Source organism: Musca autumnalis, unplaced genomic scaffold (genome assembly GCF_047663935.1).
Source record: "Musca autumnalis isolate F117 unplaced genomic scaffold, ASM4766393v1 scaffold_2, whole genome shotgun sequence".
In the NCBI taxonomy this organism is placed as follows: Eukaryota; Metazoa; Arthropoda; class Insecta; order Diptera; family Muscidae; genus Musca; species Musca autumnalis.
Genome location: NW_027411755.1, coordinates 182176000 through 182196507, shown reverse-complemented (window position 1 = coordinate 182196507; position 20508 = coordinate 182176000). Strand labels below are relative to the sequence as shown.

The following is a 20508-nucleotide window of genomic DNA, read 5'->3' as shown; positions in this document are numbered from 1 at the left end:
AAAGGTTTGAGACTTTGATGTAAAAAGGGGTCATTTTTCAAGATTATATCTTCCAAACCGTTAGGAATTTTGAATTTATCTAAGAGGCAAACTTGTAGATCTTGTCTTAAGGAACAAAAATTGTGAACACATATAATCCATAAAACTTCATCTGCAAGGTCAAAATCGACAAGGTCAAATTTTTTTTTAAAAATTTTTCTCGGGTTTTTGTCTGCAGCTATCAAACCGAGCAAATTTAAAGCAAGCGACCAACTGCAAAAATGTACCTCAGATCTTAATAAACATCTTTCTAGAACATACGATCTCTATATAGACGGTTCTTAAAGGTCAAAATAACAAAGCAAATGGGATTTTTATCCTGTTTTCTCTGGTTCTTATCCACAGATACTAAACCGTACAATATTTTGTATACGGCGAATCAATCTCTTTCAATATCTAGGCATATTTCGATGTTTAATTGAACGGCCAAAGTGTGTCGACAGTTGCATCACACAATGCCAAAATCCTTAAAGTGACTAAAGTCGCGAATTGTGCATACGATTTTGATGCGCATCCGATTTCAGTAGCACCCATCAAAAATACGTCAATATAATAGAGTTGGGCAATCTAGTTCCCGGAGCGGATCGATCTTTCTAGTTCCTTTTCCCAAAAGGAACTAGTTCCTTAATATAGATCCAAATAGTTCCGAGAGCGATATAGTTCCATGAATCTTTCCCTTTCACCGTTCTTTCTGTGTCCTTCGTTTAAAAATAATTCAGAGAGCGAAATATATCGTATCTTTTGTTTTCATTTTTTGTTGGAATTGACATAATAATAAATGAATTGCAGCGATGTTAGGTGCATGTCATTTATGTTTATTTGCCAATGTAAAATAAGAAAAATTAACGCAACGAAAAAAGATCGACGTAGGTGAGGTGATACATTAAAGGAATGAGGTGAACAAAAGGAACTATGTGAACTAAAGGAACTATATAAAAGAAAGAGCTGGATATAGTTCCAATAGTTCCTCATTCGGAATAGTTACTTGGAACTAGTTCCTTCCGGAACTACACAACTAGATTCTTCAAGAACCGCTGAAGTGCCTCCTACCTATTTCGCCACAGATCCTCATCAGTTCCCTTGTGTCTTGTTTTTCAACAAGAAATTTTTATACCCAAGTGTCAATTGCTCGCTCATAGATACGTGTCCAAAGAAACACTCTGATCGAGAATTTCCCAATTTTTTTGCCACTAATGAATTAAAGTTGTTTTAATAAAATATTAAAACAATGAAAATGGGATTAAGCCTGACCATTTTGAAAAGCAAAATAGAAGTCGTCATCCCATATAAAAAACGACAACCCTCGTAAAATACCTATATTACTCGCGAATCTCTGTAATTTATGACACAAATAGTATAATCGCGTATAAAGGATTTCATTTATGTAAATTTCTTCAAGGAACATCGCGGTTTTGTACGGGGGTTTGTCAAAATATATTTTTTTGCAGATTTTCCTAAAAAAAAAAAAAAAAATCGCCGGAGCGCCTTTTAAATTAATCGCGATTCAAGTTGACATTTTTATGGGTTTTTAGATTTTCACGATTTTGCTTGGAAAACGCAATTTTTATCGAAATGGGACTGAAGAAAATATTGTAACTATGAAAATTCTCGACAAGATTGGCCTTTCTGATATTTTCGTTGGTTTTACCATTTTTGAGATACAGAAGATCAAATTGGGACAATTCACTGACAGTATTGTCTATATATAAAACAATGTCATGACTGCAATTTCCCAACTTAAACTTGTATATAACAAAAATGGTACAATCTAGGAGAAAAATTACGAAAGCCAATCTTGTTTATAATTTTCACAGCTATAAGATTTTTTCTATTCCCATTTCGATAAGACTTACCGTTTTCAAGCAAATCTTGAAAACCTAACAGAAAAAACCTAAAACTATGATCCAAACTTCTATATCTCAAAACTGATAAAGCCTAGGAACATATCATAATGGTCAGTCCTCTAGAGAATTTTCATAGCTACAACATTTGGCCCACTTCGATAGGACTTGCGGATTCCAAGCAAAATCGCGAAAACCTAAAATAAACCTATAAATGTGAACTTTGACCGCGATTTATTTAAAAACCCCTCCGGCGATATTTTCTTGTTTTTGGATTTTTTCTCAACTATGAACATTACTGTTTCCAAATCCACAAAAACTTCCCAGGTGTAAGCGGTTTTCACTTGAAGTTAGTTAAGGCGCACCCAGTATGACATTGTGTTATAAGTAGACAGCGGAATTTTATTGAACCCCTATTTTTGGTCTGATTCATGTCAAATTTTGGGACTGGGCATATTTTTGGCTTCTGACTTAATTGCAATCGAAACATATGACATATGCAACACATATTTCAATAATAGGTACAACAATTTTTGTATGTACAATTTCTCTTTTCAGACAAGTCAATAAAACATATAAATGTATACCCACAGCCTCAACCTTAAAAATATAGAAAATCGGGAGGTATCGTTCTATGGGGGCTATATGAAGACTTGGACCAATTCCGACAAATTTTAGGTGAAAGTTGTTTACCCCCAAGGAACACTTAATACCAAATTTCAGCCATTTTGGCGGGATATTGAGCCCACAACCTTCGAAATACCGGAAATCGGGAGGTACCGTACTATGGGGGATATATGAAGACCTGAACCCATGCGGACAAATTTCAGGTGTAAAGTTTCATACCCCTAACGAAGATTTAATACCACATTTCAGCCATTTCTGTGGGATTTTTAGACCACAAATCCTTGCATATGGTTTTGCATATGCTCATTTTCTGCAAATATGTAAAAATATGTCAAAATATGCAAACATTTCTGGGCCTAATTCGTTTTATTTTGTGATAAAACGAGTTTCTGTCTAATCACTTTTTCTCTACGACTATCCATCCTAACCATATATGCATTTCCATATGATTCCGCTGTCTATTTATAAGAAAGCGATACAGTCAATACATTGTTCCAATTTGAACTTCTATATCTCAATAACGGTAAAACCTACGAAGATATCATAAAGTTCAATCTTGTAGAGAATTTTTATAGCTACAATGTTTTCCTTAGTCGCATTTCGATAGAGCTTACGGTTTCCAAGCAAAATCGTGAAAACCTAAAAAACTCCTAAAAATGTCAACTTGAATCGCGATTTATTTAAAAAGCGCCCCGTGATTTTTGTTTGTTTTTTTCTTTTGATTTTTTTCATCTATGAACATTCTAGATTCAGAATCCACAAAAACTTCCCAGGTGTAAGCACCTTCCATTTAAACTTGGTTCAAGAGCACCGTGATCGCGGAATGGCTCGTTAGATCCGTGGCGCAATAGAAATTGAATGACACTTGTAAATTTTACACCAAAAACCAGTAAGGAAACGACCGAAGTCGGGCGGGGCCGACTATGTAATACCCTACACCAGTCGATAGTCCTAATACGCAAATACTTAGCTTAGCGATGTACCGATTTCGATATAATTTGGCATATTTATCTATAAACCACATTCCAAATTTCATTAAATTCGGGCAGATATGGCGTGTTTTTTGGCATCAAATACCTCAAATCGGCCGAAAATATATATGGGAGCTATATCCAAATCTGAACCGATTTCGATATAATTTGGCACATTTATTTATAGATCAAATTCAGTCACACGTTCCAAATTACATCAAAATTGGGCACATATAGGGTGTTTGGTGCAAAAATCAAATCAAATACCTCAAATCGGCCGAAAATATATATGGGAGCTATATCCAAATCTGAAGCAATATGAATATTAGTTGGCACATTTATCTATAGACTTAATTCTGTCACACATTCCAATTTTCATCAAAACCGGGCAGATATGGCGTGTTTGGTGCATCAAATACCTCAAATCGGCCGAAAATATATACGGGAGCTATATCCAAATAGGAACCGATTTCGATATTATTTGGCACATTAATCTATAGACCGAATTCGGTCACGCATTCCAAATTTCATCAAAATCGGGTAGATATGGCGTGTTTGGTGCATAAAATACCTCAAATTGGCCGAAAATGTATATGGGAGCTATATCCAAATCTGAACCGATTCCGATTACATTTATTTATAGACCTAATTTCGTCATAAATTGCAAATTTCATCAAAATTGGACAGATATAGCGTGTCTTGTGCATGAAATACCTTAAATCGGACGAAAATATATATGCGAGCTACATACAAATCTGAACCGACTTTCACCAAAAGCAATAGCGTTCTTCCGACGGCTAAAAAAATGATCTTTGCCCAATTTTCAGCCAAATCGGACAACAAACCAAGTTTCAGCCCTTTCGGTGTTATAATGAGCCTGAAATCTTCAAAATACCGAAAATCGGAAGGTACCGTCCTATGGGGGTTATATGAAGGCATGGACCTTTACCGACAAATTTCAAGGCGAAAGTTTTATACGCCCAACGAAGACTAAATACCAAATTTCAGCAATTTCGGTGTTATAATGCGGCTAAAAGCTTCAAAATACCGAAAATCCGAAGGTACCGCTATATGGGGGCTATATTAAAACGTGGACCTAAACTCATAATTCTCTGTTGGAATGTGTTATATCTCTGCCGAAGACTAAACACCAAATTTAAGTCATTTCGGTTGGTCATTGTGACTAAAACTTACAAAATACCGAAAATCGGGAGGTACGATTCTATGGGGGCTATATAAATGCGTGGACCGACCATCCCAGTTTTTTGTCCTGGAGGTTGATGCACCCACGATAACTCCTTCTATTTTTGGCCACAGTTAATATGAACTCGCGACATATTGCGTCTTCATATATCCCCATAGAACGTTACTTTCCCGATTTTCCTGTATTTTGAAAATTTTGTATTTGATATTCTTTGGGCCTGCAAAACTTTATTCCGGAAATTCGTTAGTATAAGTCGACGTTTTGGTATAGCAAAATTATAACGGTACCTCCCGATATTCAGTATTTTGAGGATTTTAGCTAAAATTTTTTACCGAACTAGGTGTAAGTTCGCATTTGAGGGTAGTCCTTACACTTATCCACCAAACATTTTTAATATAGGTCCATGTTTTAGTATAGGCCCCATATAACGGTACTTCCCGGTTTTCTGTATTTTTGGGATTTTAGCAACATTTTTTGACCGATCTACAAGTAATTGGAAATTTGATATTTCCAGTGGTCACAAAATCTCACCACCAATAATTTTCATCATAGGTCCATGTTGTGGTATAGCTCCTATATAACGGAACCTTCCGATTTTCAGTGTTTTGAGGATTTTAGCTACAATTTCTTACCGAACTAGCTGTAAGTTGACATTTGAGGTTAGTCCTTACACTTCTCCACCAAAAATTTTCAAATGTATGTCCATGTTTTGGTATAGCCCCCATATAACGGTACCTCCCGATTTTCGGTATTTTGAGGATTATAGCTACATTTTTTTACTGACTTACATGTAATTGGAAATTTGAAGTTCCCAGTGATCACAAAGCCTCTCCACCAAAAATTGTCACCATAAGTCCATGTTTTGTTATAGCACCCATATAATGCAACCTCCCTATTTTCGAAATGTTGAGGCATTAAAAAATGTTGCTGTTTTAATCGAACTATATGCAATTGGACATTTGATGTGATCGGTGGTCAAAATACATTTCCACCAAAAATTGTCAATATAGCTCGATACATACATATTTAAATATAGGTACCTACTGATTTTCGATTTTTAAGGATTTCGGCTAAATTTTTTTGACCGTAGTACCCGTAATTAAAAATATGGGATTCGCAGTGTTCGCCCAACTTCTTCATTAAAAATGTTGAACTTAGGTCTATGTTTTGGTATGGACCCCATATAACAGTACCTCAAATTTTCAGCATTTTGAAGAATTTGGCTAAATTCTTTTTACCGAACAACCTGTAATTTGACGTTTGAAGTTCTCAGTAGTCACAAAGCATCTGCACTAAAAATTTTCAACACTCGTCCATGTTGTGGTATATTTGCCAACATTTTTCAATCAAACTACTTGTAATTTTACGTTTGAGATTCCCAGTGGCCCCAACACCCCTCCACAAAAGAATGCCAACATGGATTCATGTTTTTGGTAGAGCCCCCATATAAAGATACCTCCTGATTTTAGGTTTTTTGAGGAATTTATTTACACATGTTGATCGAACTATCTGTGTTTTGATACCAGTGCACAGTGGTCGAAATCACTGATCTAGCGGCGCGAAATTAATAATTTGCAAACGAATGGAGATATGTTTCTGAAATTTTGCACAAACGTAGTATGTGTCCGTGGGTAATAATGGACTAAATATGAACAAGGTCGGTTAATAGTTTTGTATAGCCCCCATATGACGGTACCTCCTCATATTCGGTATTTTGAGGATTTATGCAATCATTTCCTTCCAAATTTTTTGCAATTTGGTACTTAGGATTTCTAGTGGTCAATAAACTTTTCCACCAAAAATTGTGGACATAGGTTCACGTTTGGGTAATGCCCCCTTTTAGGTACCTCCCGATTTTCAGTATTTTGGTGGATTTTAGCTACATTTTCCGCCCAAATTAGGTGTTATATGGTATTTGTAGTTCCCAGTGGACACAAACATTCTCCACCCAAAATTGTGCACATAGGTCTACGTTTTGATATAGCCCCTCTATAACTGTACCGCTTGATTTTTGGTATTTTGAGGATTTAAGCTAGATTTTCCATGCATTTATCAGCAAGATTTGCAGCTAATTGCAGCCAAAAGTTGATTATTCGGAATCTAGGAAGTCAAATTTAATTTGTCGAAAAGGAATTTGGTCTGGACTTTAGAGAACCTTTGTAGTTATGCTCCATTCAAAAAAATATATTGCACTAAAAACATAAAAAAATAATAATATTTGAAAATTTATTGCTATATAACTGTGTACATCATTCCCCAAACATTTTTTTAATTTAACTTACACCCTCCATTATTAATAAAAAATTAACTTTGTTTAGTTTTATTACGAATTTATTTAACAATTTAAAAAATATGATATCAGGTTTTTAGCAACAACTTTGTTAAAAGGTAAAAAAGTAAAAAACAACATTTTAGTCAGCAGAGTGTCTGTAATCGATTCAATGGAAAACATTTCGCAATTTTATACTTTGATATTTTGACTTTCGCGCCGCGAGATCAATGGTTTCGACCAGTGTGCAGTGGTCACAAAACTTCTACAACAAAAATTGTCATTGTAGGTCCATTTTTTTATATTCCCCATATAACGGTACTTCCCAATTTTACGTGTTTTGAGGAGTTTAGCTACATTTGTTGACCGAACTATCTGTAATTTGACATTTGGGTTTCCAAGCGGTTACAAAGCTCTCCATTAAAAATTGTCAACACTTTGATACAGCCCGTATATAAAAGGTGTGCCCGATTGACGGCATTTTATATACATACTCAGACCGGCATTTGCGTATAAGTGGTCATAAAATATCTCCACCTATAATAGTCAGTAAAAAAGAAAAATAATTATTTCAGAATATTTAATGGTGTAGGGTATAGAAAGTTCGGCCTGGCCGAACTTAACGTTTTCCTACTTATTTTAACACAAACTCCCTCAAACGAAACACGTGTCTGTTTAAGCGGGTCACATTGTGTCTTCTGTAACCATCGTAAACAATACCAGCGTTGAATTAAAATTAAGCACAATTAGGCTATAAATGTCAAAGCCTTTATTACTTTTACTCTTTATGAACATAGCAGGGCAGAAGATTTTTAAAACTTTAATACCTGAATCACACAGTTTACAAAGCGGTTTACTATTTCCGCTTATATAGCTGGGAAGAAATGTTAAAACTTATTAGCTGAACAGAATCGCATATGTTTGCCAACTCCTGAGGTTAAGTTAAGATTACAAACAATGAATAATCCCGAATTATATTTCGAAGCACACGAAATGCAAAAAAATAGCGCAATTGAATTTTATAATAGATTTTTAACAAAAATTTCATGGCATAATGATGGTTCGGATTCGCTAATCGATATTGGTTCTGGTCCGGGTGATGTTGTTAGCGATTGCATTAATCCCCGAATGCCACGCGGAGGCTATCAACGTCTTGTCTTCTCTGACTTAAAGAGCAGCATGGTGGAATTTGCACGGCAACATTATCAACATTTGCCCAACAGTGATTTTAGAGTTTTGAATATAGAATCTCATGATGGCTTACCGGAAGATTTGAAGGGTAAATTTGATCATGTTACTTCAAATTTTTGTTTACATCTTCCCGCGGATCAAAGGTAAGTAGCCTTAAGATTTTATTTTTCCATTTTATTTCTTATCTGTTTTTTTTTTCAGGCAAGCTTACACCAACATCTACAATTTATTACGTCCGGAGGGTGGTGATGTTTTATTAAATACCGCTCCATATGCTTCATTTTTTGATGCTCTTACCAGCATTAGCCACAATGAGAAATGGTTGCCCTATATACAGAACTCGGAGGTGTTTAATTCTGCACTACAGAATATAGAAGATCCAAAGGGATATATGTTAGACTTACTGCATTCGCTTGGCTTTCGCCAATGTTCAGTGGAAACCAGAGATCGTGTTTATATCTTTAAATTAGAGGCGTTCAAAGGTGAGTTGAATAATGTTGGTAAAAGGAATCTAATTTTATCCACCCCAAAAATTTATAACGTACATATGTATTTGTTTTCAATTCCTCAGATATGGCAAAAGCTATAATACCCTATATACCTCGGATTCCCAATCACTTGCTGGATTATTATTTAGGTGATTTTGTTGATGCCATGAGCAATTTGAATCCAGAATGTCCCCTATATAATAAGGATAATAATACAGTTCGCATGCCATACAAACAAATGATGATTTATGCCAGAAAACCTTCTGCTTTGAAATAAGTTTTATTTTTGGGACTTTCTTTTTCCGTACACCAACATGAGATCGGCAACAATAACACACTCTGAATCCCGTCCATGTAGACCACGTTTTCGTTTAGCAATATCGGCCATTACCTTGACATAGTCATCTAAAAACTCAGGTTGTAGATTTTTTGGTATAAAATCTAAAATATCACATGTGGACATAATATTTTCTGAAAATAAATTGAAATTCATTAAGGAAAATGTTGAAATTAATAAGAACTAGAATTAAAATTAATTAAGTTAATTAGTTAGCTAGATATTGTAATTTCGATCATGGAAACTTCTCAAATTTTGGAAAAGTCACACATAGAGTTATATGTGAAGTCCAGTTGAAGTTCTCTGTAACGAATGTTTTTCTATACAGAATAACAATTAAGCTAAATAGATAAAATACACTTTGATACGATCAAAATTGTGTCTCATTGAAATAATGATTCTAGACGCCAAGTATGTTTGTACGAAAACCGCTTCAGAAAATTTTTGGGGTTCATTTAGTCACCTTCGCCCATTACAAAGTAATGTAAACAAAAATACCTGCTTATATTACTCCTTACTAAGTTATGAGTATGGCGGCACAGGGCGTGTGTATCCGACTACAAATCCTTGGGTTGTGTGTTCAAGGCTCACCGCCGGCACGCGAAATTTTTTTTAGTCTGTTCGGCTACAAATCAGATGTTCGCCGAGAGCGAAATAAAATAAAACAAAATAAAAATATGAAGTGTATTGAGTTTGAAAACAAATACCCTTTTTTATACCCTCAGCATTTATGCTAACGAGGGTATATACACTTTTATACGGGCAAAATGTGCCTCATCGAAATAATGGTTTTAGACCCAAAGTATGTTTGGACGAAGTGTGTTTCAGACAATTTGGAGCTGTTTGGCTGGAGCGCACGATAACTCCCGAACGGATTAACCGATTCGGCCAAAATATGGCTTTCGTAACATTTTGCCCAAACTTAGTTTAAGTTCGAAGATGGGTTATATAGGTCCACACGTTCCGGTACCTCCACAAAAGTTCGCAAATTTTCGGAAAATTTGTGCGCACGATAACACTTGAAGGGAGTAACCGATTTGCCCCGCACTTTGTACATCGTGAAAGTTCTACCAGACTTAGATAAAGTTCTAATATAGACTCAATCGGTCAACTCCTCGGGTACCTCCCACAACAAATTTCGGAAAAGTTCAGTTTAGGACTTGCTCCCGAATCGCTTCGATTTTTGATGTAACAACTTGTATTCGCTGTCCCCCATACGACGGTACAGATTTCATAAGGGCAAGTCCATACTTCCTGAGAAAATAGCCTGAAAGGTGCAAAAAAAAAACCCTATGACACCGTCTGTAGTGGATGGAGCGCAAGATAAATCTCGAACGGATCTGCCAATTCGGTCAAAAATTTGGCCTTCGTAATATTTTGTCCAAACATAGTTTAAGTTCGAAGATAAACCATATCGGTCTACTCCTTCAGGTACCTCCCTCACAAAAGTTTAAAAATGTTCGGAAAAATTATGCGCACGATAACTCTTGAAGGGATCAGTTTCGAATATGGACTATATTTGTATACCCTTCTGGCACCTCCCACACAAAATTTCGGAAAAGTTCACTTTAAGACCTGCTCTCGGATAACTTTGATTTTTGTTAAAGCGATTTGCATTCGCTATCTCCATTACGACGGTAAAAGTTTCTACCAACAAGTACTCAATCCCTCGGCAGTGGGTTCTTTCGTACAGGATTGACCCGGTCAGCGGCAGCTACCACAGTGTACAGTTGTTTGTATTTGTTTCGTTTTTCTGTGTTGGGAGCAGCATATCCCGGAATGCCTGAATTCCGAATTCTTTTGGTCCGTGCCGGGACGGAGAAAAATCCAGGAGCAATTTTGTTTGTGGTCAGTATGTCACATCCACATCTTCACCCATATCCCACGTGAGGGACAACGACTGGGACTGTGTTGCTGCATGCTGCGTGAATACAGTCCCCAGTGAGTCGTCGTCAGATTACGAAAATCCCCCGCAGTCCCCTCTACGGCAACCGCACACACAGCATTTAACACCAGCCGTTGTTGTCCCAATCCCAGTAAATGCATCCTTTTTGCAATTTAATTGCAATGGACTCCGAGGTAAGATTGAGGAAATAGTAGATTTTATGAGTCGGAAGAACATCAAGGTCGCGTCGTAGCAAGAAACCAAGCTCAACAGCAACTGTAGCTTACAACGTTGTGATGGTTACAATGTGTTAAGGAGGTTCGGAGGTGGGTGGCCGAATGTTTCGAACAACTTCCACCGAACCTCTGACCACTCTCCTCCAAATTTCAGAAAACCCACCTCCGAACTTCCGAGCCTCCGACCACCCTCGTCCGAACTTCCGAACAACTCGCTTTTTCCACCTTCAGTCCACAGCAATATCAAAACCTGTTCGCCACCACACACACACGAACACACAAACGGTCAAAAAATAAATGTTTTTCTACTCGATTATACTCGATTTTACTCTTCGAGTAAACTCGTACTCTATCTGGAGCATTTTCCCTCCCACTCGTTTTTTCTTGCAAAACTCGTATTCTTCGAGTACTCGTACTCGCAAACACTTTTCATTCGCGAGTAAAATCGATCAAGTCTGAAATATGCTTCGCGAATGACGAGTAAAAATAGAGTATACTCGATTTATTTTTTCTACTCGAGCGAGTATTTCGGAGCTTTGGGTCCCAAAGTGGATGACCTTATTCCTACTTCTGATCTTATTGCAAATGGCTGTGGCTTGCGTGGACGACTTAAACAGACTATCGAATGTTACATCCAACAATTTGGGATATTTAGTGGAAACACTGCACCAGCGGCCACTATGTTCAGTGGGAGCCTCATTTCAGCCGTTCAAGTGGTGAAGAGTGAGTTTACGCCTAAGAATAGCCCCCATAGAACGGTACCTTCCGATTTTTGGTATTTTGAAGGTTGTGGCCACAACAACCCACTGAAATGCCTGAAATTTGGTATTTGGTCTTAGTTGGGGGTACAAAGCTTTCCCCCAGAAATTTGTCGGTATATGTACACGCCTTCATATAGCCCCCATAGAACGGTACCTCCCGATTTTCGGTATTTTGAAAGTAGTGGCTTGAATATTCTACCGAAATGGCTAAAATTTGGTATTTAGTCTTCGTTGGTGGTATAAAACTTTACAGGTTCACGCCTAAATATAGCGCCCATAGAACGGTACCTCCCGATTATCGGTATTTTGAAGGATGTAGCCTCAATATTCCACCGAAATGACTGAAATTTGATTTTGGTCTTTGTTGGCGGTATAAAGCTTTCCACCGGAAATTTGTGGATACAGGTCTACGCCTTCATATATCCCCCATAGAACGGTACCTCAAGATTTTCGGTGTTTTAAAGGTAATGGCTGGTATTTAGTCTTCGCTGGTGGTATAAAACTTTCCCCCAGAAATTTGTCGGTACAGGTTCACGCCTAAATATAGCCCCCATTGAACGGTACCTTCCGTTTTTCGGTATTTCGAAGGTTGTGGCCACAAAACCCACCGAAGTGGCTGAAATTTGGTATTTGGTCTTCGTTGGGGGTATACAACTTTTCCCCAGAAATTTGTCGGTACGGGTCCTCGTCCTCATATGGGGCTAGAACGGTACCTATCGATTTTCGGTATTTTAAAGGTAGTGGCTTCAATATTCCACCTATTTTCAGTATTTTGAAGGTAGTTGCTTCAATATTCCACAGAAATGGCTGAAATTTGGTATTTAGTTTACGTTGGAGGTACAAATCTTTCCGACTGAAATTCGGTTCACGTTTCGATATAGCCCTCATAGAACGATACCTCCAGATTTTCGTAATTCTGAAGGTTGTGACATCAGTATCCCACCGAAGTGACTAAAAATTGTTATTTAGTCTTTCAGGTGTTTATAAAATATTTCAGAAGAGAATTATCAGTATAGGTCCAAGTCTTCCTATATACCGCATAGAAGCTTACCTCTTAATTTTCTGTTTTAGCTACAATATCTTAGCGAAATATCGGATATTTTGGTATTTAGTTTTCTTTGAGTCTAAAAACTTTCCACCAGAAATTTTTCGGTATAGATCGGCGTTTTGATATGGTCCCAAAGAACGGTACCTTCCTAATTTCGGTATTTTGAAGGTTAGCACATTGTTTTACCGAAACTGCTGAAATTTTGTATTTAGTCTTTGTTGGAGGTAAAAGCCTTTCTGACTGAAATTCGTCGGTATAGGTCCACGTTTCGAAACTGCTGAAATTTTGTATTTAGTCTTTGTTGGAGGTAAAAGCCTTTCTGACTGAAATTCGTCGGTATAGGTCCACGTTTCGATATAGCCTCCATAGAACGGTACCTACCGATGAAGGTTGTGACATCAATATCCTACCGAAAGACTGAAATTTGTTATTTAGTGCTCCATGGGGTTATGAAATATTCCAGAAGAGGATTATCCGTATAGGTTTTACCGAGATATCGAAAATTTAGTATTTTGTCTTCTTTGAGTCTAAAAGCTTTCCGCCAGAAATTTGTAGGTATAGATCGACGGTTTGATATAGGCATCCATAGAACATTACCTCCCGAATTTTAGTATTTTGAAGGTTAGCCACATTGTTTTACCGAACTTGCTGAATTTTACTTCAATACAACTCGTTGTGGAGGGTATAACAAGTTCTGCCTGGCCGAACTTAACACAGTTCTTACTTGTTTTACTTGTTACTACCAAAATCGGGTGCCACCGTGGTGCAATGGTATGCACGCCCGCCTTGCACGCAGAAGGTCGGGGGTTCGATTCCCCGGCCAAGCAACATCAAAACATTTTTCAACGGTGGCAAAATACCCCTCAGTAATGTTGGCGACATTTCCTGAGTATTTCAGCCTTGAAAAACTTCTCCACAAGTGGTGTCTTAAGACACGCCGTTCGGACTCGGCGATAAACTGTAGGTCCCATATCATTGAGCTAATATGAATCGGGGTGCACTCATTGATATGAGAGAAGTCTCCCTTGTCCCTTATGGGATGTTTGTGGAACAATGTAACCAAAATCTGTTAACACTGAATGAATATTGTTGAAGCAATGAGCAATTTAAGGTATTTTAAATATGTAAAAATATATGTTGTTGCCAACATATATGTTTTGTAAAACACCATAATGACACAAAGTATATAATTGTTTCAACTATATAAATTGTTAGCTATATACATATAATATAATATTTTGCTCTCAGAATATGTTTCTTTCAAACATAAAATTGTATACCTACCATTATGTGGTGGAGAGTGTTCTACATACCTTTGAAATGTTCAATATTTTCATATCTGTATATTGAAGACTTTAGTTCCATGTTTATATTACAAAATCCCACATCCACCATCATAGCTTGGAACTGATCTTTTGGATTAACGGAATTCTGCAATGGAGGGACATAATAATTTCCTGCTTTAATAAACTGCGACCATCTCGGGCTTGCACTCAACACACAATGGGCTTCGAAAATGCTATTGTAGGCATAAAATGTTAAAAGGCAATCGCCGCCTATGTCGAGTCGTAGCAAATTGAAAATGTTCTTTAAGGCCGTTCTAAAACAAGATGGTGAAAAAAGATATTTTGAAATAACTCAAAGTAATTGTTTTCATTAATAAATTTTACCTATTATCTGGTATCCAATGTAAAACCAAACTAGATGTAACATGATCAAATTGCCCTTCCAAATCCGGAGGTAAGCCATTTTCAGATGCAATATCAAAGGTTCGTAATGCACATTTCATTGGAAGCGCGTAATTTTGTTGTAGGAAATCCAACATATCTTGTGAAATATCACTCAGTACAATATGTTCACACTTAGATGATGGAATGCAAGGATAAATCTCTTCCATAAAGAGATCACCAGGACCAGTGCCCACATCGAGTAGATAGTCACCGCCATTTACATGCCATGCAAGTTTTGAGAAATGTTTACGAAGCAAATCAACAGCATCTTGTTTTGCAGCCCGATGCGATTTGTGATATAAGGCGGGTTTATTCATTGCGGCTTAACTTCTTTTAGTGTTGTTTAACACGGCGTTGTCTTTAAAAGTCTGACATTTGGATATGATTGAGTGATTAATATTTATAGCTTAGCTTGAGTAGAATTCAATGTCATTGTATTGAATTTCAATTGTTCCGTTGTTTGCAAATACATATGTCGTACAATAAATATGCAGCGTTATTTTTTTACCTCCCCGCTATATTATGAAGGGTATGCTAGCTCATTGAACTAAGCACTTGACTGCAAACACCGTCCGTCTGTCGGAATTTTCTCTACACGCAGAAAATATATTTTTTCATATGTTAGATTAACAATATTTACTTTTGTCACAACTTTTTATCCTCCATCATAATATAGAGGTTATAATTATATTCAATCGCAATATTCGTCGGAGACCAGATAAAGTAAATATATTCTTGATCAGCATAAAATTCTAAGTCGGTATAACCATGACCGTCCGTCTGTCTGATGATATCAAGAGACAGCTCGCAACATTTAAAATGGATCTCAATAATTGAGTACAGACGTTTATATTCTATCTTAGGAGTGTTTGGTATTAAATGGACTTTATTAGTCCACGTGTTGATATAGCCCCCATAGAAAGATATATCCCAACTTACGGTATTTTAAAGAATTTAGCCCTATTATCACACCAAAATGACTGAAAATATGTATTTAGTTTTCTTTGGGGCTAAAAAACTTTCCCCCATAAATTTGCCGGTACAAGTCCACGTTTTGATATATTCCTCATTCAGGCACAATAACTTAACATAATGGCTGAAATTTCATATTTAGTATTTTTGGGGGCTACAAAACGTTATCCTAGAAATTTGTCAGTATAGGTCTACGTGTTAATGTAACCCATATACATATGTATTTTGAAGGTTCTGGCCTCAATATTCCACCGAAATGGCAGAAATTTTATATTTGGTGTTTGTTGGGGCTAACAAACTTTTCCTCGAAAATTTGTCTGTACAGGTCCACGTTTCGATGTTACCCCCATAGAATGACTGTGGTCCCAACCTGCGACAAAAATCTAAAAATTTCTATCAACAAATTTCAATGACAATTCATCAAATTGTCTCTAAACATATCATATTTTTTATATTTTAAAATTCCAGAAATGTTTTTGTAATTTTTAACGGCACCTAAGAAGGTGGCATTTACGTATTCTACCTTAAAGACTTTCAGGGAAATCTTTATGAATGACAAGTAAAAAAGTAGCAGTCGGCTTTGCCGACAGATATATACCCTTAGCCTGTGTGAATTGAAATTTTCATCCACGGATAGATCGAAGGTATTAAGGGTCTTTTCAGAATTTTGTGGCCCTTTTGGACATTTGAACTTGCCGACAAAAATGTGGATTAGGATTAAAATTCAAAAGTGTTGCGGAGGAGGTACTTAAAGGAATGGACCGACATAGTCCATTATGGAAGTGGATTTTATTTTATGATTTTTTATGAAGGTTTTAGCTACTTTATCGTGCGAAGTGGCTGAAATTTGTGTTGCAAAAATTATCCCAGACATTTGTCAACATAGGTCCACGATTTGGAATAGCCCCCACATGGTGCTCTTGGGCCTACTTTAAATAAAATGAGCATACACCTGGGAAGTTTTTACGGATTCTGAAACTTTAGTGTTCATAGATGAGAAAAATAAAACAAAAACAAATACAAAAAAATCGCCGGAGCACTTTTTAAATAAATCGCGATCGAAATTCACATTTTTAGAGTTTTATGGGTTTCACTATTTTGCTTGGAAACTGCAAGTTCTACCGAACTAGCCTCATGTTGTAGCTGTGAAAACTCTCTTGAGGATTGAGGGTTATGATTTGTTCCAAGGTTTTACCAGTTTTGAGATATAGAAGTTCAGGTCACATTTTAAGGTTTTTTTTTTGTTAGGTTTTCACGATTTGCTTGGAAAAATTAAGTCTTATCGAAATGGGACTAGAGAAATTCTTATAGAGAAAATCTCTACAAGATTGGCCTTCGTAATTTTTTTAGGTTGTACCATTTTTGAGATATATTGCAGTCAGGACTTTGTTTTATATGGAGACGATGCAGTCAGTGAATTGTCCCAATTTGAACTTCTATATCTCAAAAATGGTAAAACCTATGAAGATATCATTAAGGACAATCTTGTAAAGAATTTTCACTGCTACAACATTTTTTTGTGGTTCCATTCTGATGGGGCTTGTGGTTTCCCAGCAAAATCGTGAAAACCTAAACCCCATTGAACGGTACATCCCGAGTGTAGGTGTTTTGAATGTTTTAGCCAAATTATCTCACAAAAATTGCTGAAATTTGTCTCCTTTTGGGCTACAAAACTTTTTCCCAAAAATTTGTTGTAATTTGTATAGGTCTCCACGATTGGGTATAGCCTCATAGAACGGTACCTCCCGAATGTCAGTATTTTGAAAGTTTTAGTCAAATTAGCTCACTGAAATGACTGAAATTTGGAAATTTGTATACCCTCAGCATTTATGCTAACGAGGGTATATGACGAAAAGTCAAAAAAAATTTAACATTGATGAAGCCAAGTTTAGTACTGTTATAATTCGCGAAATATTGCGGTGTACCACGAAATATGACCATAGTTGGATCAAACGAAGTGTTTTTAATCAAATTTCAAAAATGTGACTAAACACGTTAATTTGCGCGGAAGCTATGACCGAGTAAATGAATAAAAATAGGTAAAAACACGTTGAAGCAAACGAGTGTTTTTACGTTGTTATTCGATTGGCTGTTAAACCGTTTAAATCACGGATATCTGTCCAAAGTAGATGTAGAAGAATACACAATGAAGATTACACTTCTAATATACCACATTTCAAAATCTCCACTACATCCAACTTTTATGGATGCTGTCATTTTGAAGCCAGATTTTAGGTGTTTTTTGTATTTTTGATCTAACTGTGACGCGCATTCGGGTATTTCAGAAAACATATAATAGTATCAAAGTACTCGCGATTAAGCATAATTTGATATGTATATTGACTGTGTAGCCCAGACAGCATCACAGTAATCCACTGCCAATATCCTTTTGGTTGTGCTGGGACCCCAAAATATTTTAGTTTTTTGACGGTCCGGATTATATAAATCATAGATCGTGAAAATCCATCCACTAGAACGGCGAAAACAACAACTGCAAAAACCGAAAAATGGTCTCCTTTTCACTGAAGAAACGGACACATCACTCGCGTTTTTGAGAAAACAACGGTTTAAAAAATTTAGTGGCATGGGAACTGTATTCGATTTATCCCAAAAATAGTGTGTAATGCTACATCCACGGTTCTTAATGGATTTTATCAAAATAGGTTTAGATCGATGTATTTTTTCATAGATGATAGTGAAATCGGAGGCGCATAAAAAGTGTATGCACTTTATGCAAATTATAAGCATTATACAGTTTATTGCACACTAAACTGCAGACGATGCTACATCTTAGCGGCCAAAGTAAATCCTGCTACACAGAAAAAAATAATTACTGCATTTCAGGAATAGTGTTCATAAAGTCTTGCCAAAGTTCAAATTTCTGCATTTCATGAACGCCTTTCATAAAGCAAATAAAAATACTGGTTTTTTCTGAGAGATTGAAAAAAAATTTTGACGAGTTGTTGTTTTTGTTTTTGTTGGGCTAAACAACCGCCACGCCACACACCACCAACCAAACCAGAGACAAACTTTGCTACTTTTATTAATTCTTTTATTTTGTGTTATTGTAACTTACCGTTTCCTCTAATGATTTTCACTGTAGTTGTTATCGTCTTGTGAACATAGCAGAACAATACAAACCATATGTACCTACATGTTGAGTCTATCAGCACTAGGTTGAGATATTAGATGTTGACTTTATATTAAAGAAATTAAAAATTTGTATGTGCGAACTATAGAGCCCTAAACACTTTGTTTTTTTCGACACCAAACGTAATTCGTACCGAATTCGGTACGAAAGTTGTATGGACGTGGTCACCGAATTCGGAAAGAATTTTCTAAGGAAATTCTTAAAAAATATTTAAGTTTCGCGACGAATTCGGTCCGTATTCGGAAGTAAATCCTTGGAAAATTCTGGAAAATTCGATGAAAAATTTCAGGAAATTCTGGAAAAATTCGGAGAAAAGTTCAGATTTTCTGAAAAAAAAAATCGGAAACAATTCTGACGCTGACGCCTTTGATATTGACACAGAGACAATTTTCTTTTAATGTACTATTTATGGAAGATTATAATTTCAAACTTTCTAATGATTTTGCCTGTTGTTATCATTTTATGATTAACAGTAGAACAATGTGCAGAAGTATGTTAAAGCTATCAACACTAGCTTGAATTATTATATGTTGCATTTATATTAAAACAAGTAAAAAGTCGTTAAGTTCGGCCGGGCCGAACTTTTTATACCCTCCACCATAAAATAAAATAGTCTTAATTAAAATGGAATAATTAGGGTCCTTTCACAATTTTAGGTGGAACAACTTTTCGATAATATATAGAATCCTACTGCCACCCACTATTGCTTAAAATACACTGTGAACACAAATGTTGGGGCAGAGATAATTCCTTTTGGAGATGGAAGCCCTTGGTGTGTGTATATTAAAAACCCCGAAGGACAGATGCGCCGTGAGTCGAACTTCCGCGTTATGGAGTGATGAAGTTTTTGCAAGAGACCCTGTAAGCCATCATGAATTAGCATTATATTTTTGTTTGTTGTTTTTGTAGAGCACTTAAGCAACAGTGAACAAAGATATAACGCTAATTCCTGATGGCCCACAGGGTCTCTAACAAAAATTTCATCACGCCATAACGCGGAAGTTCGACTCACGGCGGATCTGTTCTTCGGGGTTCATAATATACTCACCAAGGCCTTTCTTCCCCAAGAGGAATTTTCCGTGCCCCAGACTTTCACCTCCTTTTTGTTGCACAGTGTTATCTAATCTAATCTAAAAAAATGTGTTCAGCTAGGTGAAAGGTACCACCTAAGGGCCTATATCAAAGAGTCAACCTATCTTTAAGTTCTTTGGCGGAAAAGTTTTATAGCTGCAGGGAACTTCAAGATTCAAATTGAGGGTAGTTTCATCAAAACAATGTAGACACTCAAAAATGGACCCGTGTTGGCGAATTTTAGTGAAGAAATTTCGTGACCACTGAAAATTCCCGAAAATCGGGAGGTACAGTTACATCGGGGGATATACCAAAACATGGACCTATGTATATTGACGATCATTTTTGAATAGTCAAAATTGTAGCTAAAATTCTCAAAATACCGATCATTACAGCTACTTCGGTTAAAAATTGCAGCTAAAATTCTCAAAATAACGAAAAACGGGAGATACCGTTATATGGGGGCTATACCTAAACATGGACCTATGTTGGCGATGTTTGGTGGAGATGTTTCATGACCGCTGAGAACCTCAAATGGCAAATTACAGCTAGTTCGGTTCAAAATTGTAGCTAAAATTCTCAAAATACCGAAAATCGGGAGGTACCGATATATGGGGGCTATATCAAAACATGGACCTCTGTTGACGATGTTTCGGGGAGATGTTTCATGACCACTGAGAATCTCAA

The 20508-nt window shown here is 36.6% G+C and overlaps 2 protein-coding genes across 7 annotated transcripts in view; one reads left to right on the top strand and one right to left on the bottom strand.

Annotated features, from left to right (window-relative positions):
- Positions 1-7756: 7756 nt before the first annotated feature.
- LOC141393240 (juvenile hormone acid O-methyltransferase-like) lies at positions 7757-9206 on the top strand. The gene is made up of 3 exons (XM_073966217.1): positions 7757-8285; positions 8344-8624; positions 8714-9206. Exons 1-3 carry the CDS (start codon positions 7909-7911, stop codon positions 8905-8907), a joined length of 852 nt encoding a protein of 283 aa, XP_073822318.1. The 5' UTR covers positions 7757-7908; the 3' UTR covers positions 8908-9206.
- Positions 8911-20508, bottom strand: part of LOC141393239 (juvenile hormone acid O-methyltransferase-like) — a 53722-nt gene continuing 42124 nt past the window's right edge. For 4 of the 6 annotated variants that reach the window (XM_073966212.1, XM_073966213.1, XM_073966215.1 and 1 more), the window contains 3 exons: positions 14568-14995; positions 14211-14497; positions 8911-9101 (listed from right to left, as the gene is read on the bottom strand). In XM_073966212.1, coding sequence (XP_073822313.1) covers positions 8911-9101; positions 14211-14497; positions 14568-14944 — 855 coding nt within the window. In that variant the 5' untranslated portion in view covers positions 14945-14995. Of the gene's footprint in view, positions 9102-14210; positions 14498-14567; positions 15219-20508 lie in introns of all 6 variants that reach the window. The other 2 variants (XM_073966210.1, XM_073966214.1) reach the window with 1 other exon arrangement.